Below are 7,359 nucleotides of genomic sequence, written 5' to 3'. Positions count from 1 at the left end.
TGTACAACACTATTTTCTAGTACAGTACAATTTCTTTATAAAGACCTGTCTGGACAGTATAACCTTTCAGTACAGTATAATTTCTTTATAAAGACCTGTCTGGACAGTATAACCTTTCAGTACAGTAACATTTCCTTTTAAACAACTGTCTGTACAACACTACTTTCCAGTAAAGTAATGTTTTTTTTAATAAAGAACTATCTGTACAACACTATCTTTCAGTACAGTAGTATTTCTTTATAAGTAAATGTTTGGACAGCACCCGTTTCCAGTACAGCAACTGTTTGTTATAAAGAACTGTCTAGTCTGCTAAGGCTCCTTTATAAAGAAGTGTCTTGACACCATTGCTTTTCAGAATAGTAATGTTTCTTTACAAAGAACTGTACAGAGAGTAATATTTAATTAAATTATTATTGATTAATAATCAAGAGAAATGAAACGTATTATCTTTGAAACGACTTACTGACCTGCTACAAGAGGCACTAACAAATTACTGAATCCTTGGAAGAGTCGAGCCAAGGAGATAGTAGGGCCTAGTTTTTCATTTCCATGATAATCCGCTAGGAGGACTGGTGTGAGGCAATACCAAGCTCCTGAACCTATTCCATACACCACTCCACAGGCTGCATGCGTGACGAAGTCGTGAGCTAAGGTGACGGTCAAGACAGCAGCGCCCCCTATAGTAATATTTAAAGTGTACCAATAACGTCTCGGGAGAAGATTCTTGTCTGCTATCCAGCCGAAGAAGATCCGACCAGCCAAGTCTCCAAACGCTGTGAGCAATAATAAGGTGTTCACGTCAGTTTTGGATATCCCAACTGCGTCTGCGTGGGGGGGGATGTAAAAGAAAGCATGGGGGACTGCCATACTTGTGAAGGTGTAAGCCAGGCATATGCAGAGGAACACTGGGTTCTTTAAAAGTTGTAGATCAAAAATCTTAATGAAAGATTGGTATACTCCTCCAATGACTTTGTTTGAGGTTGGACAAGATTCCTCTTCTGGAGTGTTTGTGGTTGAGTATTTTGGTTTGTTTTTCAAGGGTTTGACGTCATCATTCTTGCCTGCAACAGGTTTCGAATACCATTCTACAGGCCTGAAGAGAATTCCGCTGATGCAATTGTGAAGCACGATACCACTTAATATCAAGTATGTTCCTCTCAATTTGAATTCTTCCAGACACACTTTGATCAAAGGAGGAAGGAGGAAGACACCGACACTAGCGCCACTCAACGAAATGGACTGGGCTAAAGCTCTACGCTTCACAAAGTAATGGCCCACGATGATAATACTTGCTGTCATTGACAAAGCTGATCCTATTCCTGCCAAACAAGTAAAACCAGCAAGTTAGACTAATGTGTTTGTTGTTTAGAATGTTGTTAAACTATATCAGATCTAGTAAATCTCTTTGCTGGTCAGAATGTTGCAATGTTAAATCAGATCTGGTTAGAGTGTCTGCTTATCAGAAATGTGTTATCTTACCAAGATTGGAAGTTAGCAACGTTGGATAAAGAATTTTTACTTTAGTTCTGAAAACAAACAACCAATCTTCAAATGGACTATTTACTAATTCGTTCAGCTAAAGGTTGCTTAAAATTAATTATATTACATAAACAAAATGTTTAAGTGAAATGGGAATGACCACAGTACACTCCTAAAACAGTTACTTATAATATTTATTAAATTAACTATATTTTAATGAGAAACTCACCTAGCAGAACACCGGCCGTGAAAATTAAGTACGTAACATTCGGAGCAAAGTAACTCAAGAATAATCCGAATGAGCTCGTAAAGGCGCCAACAATCGTTACGAACCGACAACCCTTGCGCTGAGAAAGGACACTGCTTAATGGGGCTGGAAAAAGTTCAGTTACTCAAGTTTAGTGTAACAGGTAAAAAAAAACACACCTAAAATCGTGATAGCCTCATACATGCATTTAGAATCCTTATAATATGTTTTAGTAAATAAAAGTTATTTATTAGTCTTAGAACTGATTTTACGAAATGTCAGATTTTGCCAATAGACAGCAACTAATATCGTTACAAGGTAAAACCATTAATATTTTGTTTTCTATTGTAGACTTTCTATGTTGTTGAATATTTGTTATTTTATTGGGCTGGTTATTCTAAATTATTTGTTGAAAATAATTCGAAGTCCATGACATAAAAAACAACAAATTAGTTTATTTCTCCCTTAACGGTTTTTTTTCAATCTGCCTGCACTAGTTGTATACTGCTGAAAGTTGTAGGTTTAAGTTTACAAATGATGTTCAAAAGGAAATACCTCGCTAGTTGTGCTACGACTAACATAAAAATAAACTTACTTGACTATTTCACGGGTAGTCGATCGAGTAACCGAATATATGAAGTAGTTAACACTAATCCAAATATTTAACTCAAACTAAATACTTCAATGGTACTCTACACAAAAGAGACTGATTCACTGTTAGTTTTTAATTGTCTGGCCTACTAAAATTTGTATTGGATTCTCACCTCAAGATGTGCATTTAAGTTACTAGATTTTCACGACATCAAATTTAGAACTTCCATGTATTCTAAGCCTACTTGAACGTCATGCTCCACCTAGCAAACATCTAAACAAATAAAATTGAAAGTACGTCGACAAAGTTTATATATTGCATCATAGTGATGTCATACTTCAGAGTCGGTACGTTCATCCAGTATAACTGTTCTATCATAATGAAGTCATATCACAGAAAATGTACATCTACACAGTTTACCTGTTCCATTATAGTGACATCCTCCACAGTATCCGTACATTCACACAAGTTACCACTTCCGTCATACTTCTGAATTATTACATCTATAGAGCTTTTCAGTTCCATCATAGTGACGTCATACCACAAAATTAGCACATCCATCTAGTTTACTGAATCGTTTAGCCAAAGTGACATCATACCATAGAATCAGAACATCCACTTAGTATATATATTGCATCATAGTGACGTAATACCATAGAATCAGTACATCGATCCAATTTACCTGTTTCATCATAGTGACGTCATACAAAAATGAGTACATCTACCCAGTTTAATTGTTGCATCATACCACAAAATCAGTACATCCATATAGTTTACCTATTCCATCATAGTGAGATCATACCGGCGAACCAGTCAGTGTGTATATTGCATCATAGCGACCTCAAAATCAGTACATTCATTGAGTTTATCTCTTCCTATTTGTATACTTTTAATCCTAGTTAATCTCTTAGTTTCTTTTCAGTTCCATTTCTTCACTTCTAATTTGTGCTTTTTTCTCCACTTCATTTATCTAGTTCGAATCTTTACTTGTTCTAGTTGATTTCTCTAGTTCGTATCATTTCAGTTCTTGGTTATTTCTCTAGTTCGAATCTTTACTTGTTCTAGTTGATTTCTCTAGTTCGTATCATTTCAGTTCTTGGTTATTTCTCTAGTTCGAATCTTTACTTGTTCTAGTTGATTTCTCTAGTTCGTATCATTTCAGTTCTTGGTTATTTCTCTAGTTTCTATTTTTTAAAATCCTTGTTTATTTCCCTAGTTTCTATCTTTTAAAGTCCTTGTTTATTTCTCTAGTTTCTATTTTTAAAGTGCTGTTTATTCTCTCTAGTTTGTATCATTTCAGTTCTAACTTATTTCTCTAGTTTCTATCTTTTAAAGTCATGCTTATTCTTTCTAGTTTCTATCATTTTAATCCTTGTTTATTTCTCTATTTTTTATTTTTAAAGTCATGTTTATTTCTCTAGTTTGTATCATTTCAGTTCTAGTTTATTTCTTTAGTTTCTATTTTTAAAGTCCTGTTTATTCTCTCTAGTTTGTATCATTTCAGTTCTAACTTATTTCTCTAGTTTCTATCTTTTAAAGTCATGCTTATTCTTTCTAGTTTCTATCATTTTAATCCTTGTTTATTTCTCTATTTTTTATTTTTAAAGTCTTGTTTATTCTTTCTAGTTTGTATCATTTCAGTTCTAGTTTATTTCTCTAGTTTCTATCTTTTAAAGTCCTGTTTATTCTCTCTAGTTTGTATAATTTCAGTTCTATCTTATTTCTCTAGTTTATATCTTTTAAAGTCCTTTTTCTCTTCTCTAGTTTTTATAATTTTAGTCCTGATTTATTTCTCTAGTTTATATCTTTTAAAGTCCTGTTTCTCTTCTCTAGTTTTTATAATTTTAGTCCTGATTTATTTCTCTAGTTTATATCTTTTAAAGTCCTGTTTCTCTTCTCTAGTTTTTATAATTTTAGTCCTGATTTATTTCTCTAGTTTATATCTTTTAAAGTCCTGTTTCTCTTCTCTAGTTTTTTATAATTTTAGTCCTGATTTATTTCTCTAGTTTATATCTTTTAAAGTCCTGTTTCATCTCGCTAGTTTGTATCTGCTGAGTCCCATTCCCATCTCCAGTTTCTATCTTCTCGGTGTGATTTTACCTCTCCAGTTTCTTTTGTTGTTTTTCTTTTAGATTTGATTCAAACAAGGAAAGTAACAAGTCGACTCGGAGTTTCTCCATCGACAGTCAAGATATCGATTTCTTCATGTCTGCATTGTTACTACATCTATACTGCAGAGACCTGCACCTAGTCAATTTGAACACATTCTTTTCTCTGATACTGTAAAACACTGACCATTTAGAGGGGAATGCTTCAATATATAACCATCTTTTTAATTGAGTAGTTTTTGTACAACTTTAATATATGATTATAAATAATTCTAAAAAGTTAATAATGTCGAATTTTTCTTACCAAATCTATTAGAAAAATGTTAATTTTTTCTTCAAATGGTTATCATTATTTTTCAATTACTAACCGCTTTTAAATCATTACATTAGAAATGCCTGTACCGTCTTTAAAGAAAATGTGGTTGCAACTTTCAAAAACTTTAATTAACATTATATTTCTAGAACAAATTTCTCTCTTTTAGAGTACTACTTAGTATCATTAGAACATACCGTATTCTTCCAGACTGCTACTTAGTGTCATTAGAACATACTGTGTTCTTCCAGAGTACTACTTAGTGTCATTAGAACATACTGGGTTCTTCCAGACTGCTACTTAGTGTCATTAGAACATACTGTGTTCTTCCAGAGTACTACTTGGTGTCATTAGAACATACTGTGTTCTTCCAGACTGCTACTTAGTGTCATTAGAACATACTGTGTTCTTCCAGAGTACTACTTAGTGTCATTAGAACATACTGTGTTCTTCCAGACTGCTACTTAGTATCCCTAGAATGTACTCTGTTCTTTCTCATTGCTACCTAGCGTTACTATAACGTACATCTTTCTTAAAGATTGCTACCTAGTGTTACTATAACGTACATCTTTCTCAAAGATTGCTACCTAGCGTTACTATAACGTACATCTTTCTTAAAGATTGCTACCTAGTGTTACTATAACGTACATCTTTCTCAAAGATTGCTACCTAGTGTTACTATAACGTACATCTTTCTTAAAGATTGCTACCTAGTGTTACTATAACGTACATCTTTCTTAAAGATTGCCACCTAGTGTTACTATAACGTACATCTTTCTCAAAGATTGCTACCTAGTGTTACTATAACGTACATCTTTCTTAAAGATTGCTACCTAGTGTTACTATAACGTACATCTTTCTTAAAGATTGCCACCTAGTGTTACTATAACGTACATCTTTCTTAAAGATTGCTACCTAGTGTTACTATAACATACTTTGTTCTTTCAGACTGCTCTTAAAATGTCTAAATCCTATAACTGAACTCATTTAGTTAGCTGTGAAATGTAACATAGCCAAAAAGACCACGCACTATTCTACAACTTGCTGTGAAATGTAACATAGCCAAAAAGACCACGCACTATTCTACAACTTGCTGTGAAATGTAACATAGCCAAAAAGACCACGCACTATTTTACAACTTCAAAGAATCAGGTGTGTATACCGAGGAAGCATTTTCCATTACGTTCTCTTTGTTCTCCTCAACTTTTTGTAGGTTGCGCTGATTCACAAAAAAAAAGACCCAAACAGTCTGTAAAACATATATTATTACATGTTTTGGACGATTATAATTCATGTCTTTCTAAATCAGACAACCGAAACGATTTAGTCTGTTTGACACATGAATAAATGTTGTATTATAAAAAAACGTTTCGTAAATAATATGGACTTAAATAGTTGTACTTACACATCCCAAAAGTCAGTATGGCTAGTACACCTGGAACCCAACCAACTATCCTCGAAGTTGAGTCGGGGAAGGTCTCCAAGGTAGCTACGTATATTACGCCGGTAGATCTCATGAGGCCGGAGGACAAAAGAGCGACTATAAATCCGCTGAACACCACGACCCAGCCATAGTCTCCGTCAGGAGGAATTAGTGGTCTGATTGCTCCACTCTCACTGCTCAAGACATCTGCTTCCTTACTGGCGATGTCTATGTGGTCTAAACCCAGAGGCTGATGGTTAGGTGATGATTCTCCACTGGAGGTATCTCCCATCTGTCCTGTATCTCGGACTTCTGGAAGGGCTGACCTTGTAATGTCGAGATGTGCCTCATCTCGAGCCATGTCATCAATTTGTGTGTAACTTTGACTCGACACAGCATTGATCTTCGGCAAGTCCCTCGTCTGGCTTATGGCGATCTGTCTGTCGCACGGTGTCTCATCGTTACAAGACGTACTCTCCCTGTCATGTAACTCAGTAGGAAAAGGACTAGTGACGTCATATAATTCTTCATTACAGGTATTATGCTCTTCATTTTCTACTAAGTAGAAAAGTGCATGTTTCCTGTGAGCTACTCTCGAGAAATCAGCATTGCAAGAACAAGCATGCAAAACGTCACTCCTGCAAGTATGCTCAGCTACAGATGCGCCTGGTTTAGTGACGTCACAGAAACCTGATTCAAGGCAGCTTTGCGTCTGGTCTAGTTCGTTGTTAACATTGTAATCGAAGGCTTGATTTTCTCCATATTCTATTGATCCTTCGGATTCGTTGTTTAGCAAGATGAGTGCAAAGCTTTTAAGTTTATCTTTCCTGTCCATTCTTAAGAATGTAACTGAAGAGAAGATAATACCATATCGTGTTTCTGTAACTTCCACACTGGATATCCTAAACTATTTACATAAATATTTGTTTATTTATATATCATTAATACGAGGTTTGATTATCTGCAGTGGACAAAGCAGATAGTCTAATGCGGTATTGCTCTATAAACAAATAAACAATCATTATTATATTCATATCATCAAACCTTATGTTATGAAGAAAAAAAAATGTTAGAGTGGGATACAGATCATACCGTTAAAACAAAAAGTTATTGAATAATGAATGTCCTAGCCTAATTAATAACAGAAGTTTCAGCAGGGATGAATATACTTTGCCAGATGTTGACAAAACGTGTAAA

The 7,359-nt window shown here is 34.6% G+C and overlaps 1 protein-coding gene across 1 annotated transcript in view; it reads right to left on the bottom strand.

Moving 5' to 3' along the window:
• LOC106475274 (monocarboxylate transporter 12-like) overlaps positions 1-6,977 on the bottom strand; it is a 10,211-nt gene extending 3,234 nt beyond the window's left edge. The window contains exons 1-3 of the mRNA XM_013935970.2: positions 6,145-6,977; positions 1,709-1,852; positions 468-1,319 (exon numbers count right to left, since the gene is read on the bottom strand). Of these exons, the coding sequence (XP_013791424.2) occupies positions 468-1,319; positions 1,709-1,852; positions 6,145-6,523 (1,375 nt within the window). The 5' untranslated portion in view covers positions 6,524-6,977. The remainder of the gene's footprint in view (positions 1-467; positions 1,320-1,708; positions 1,853-6,144) is intronic.
• Between the last annotated feature and the right edge of the window lie 382 nt (positions 6,978-7,359).

Source organism: Limulus polyphemus, unplaced genomic scaffold (genome assembly GCF_000517525.1).
Source record: "Limulus polyphemus unplaced genomic scaffold, Limulus_polyphemus-2.1.2 Scaffold8336, whole genome shotgun sequence".
Taxonomy (NCBI): Eukaryota; Metazoa; Arthropoda; class Merostomata; order Xiphosura; family Limulidae; genus Limulus; species Limulus polyphemus.
The sequence above is the reverse complement of the archived record's forward strand: the minus strand, read 5'-3'. Positions and strand labels throughout refer to the sequence as shown.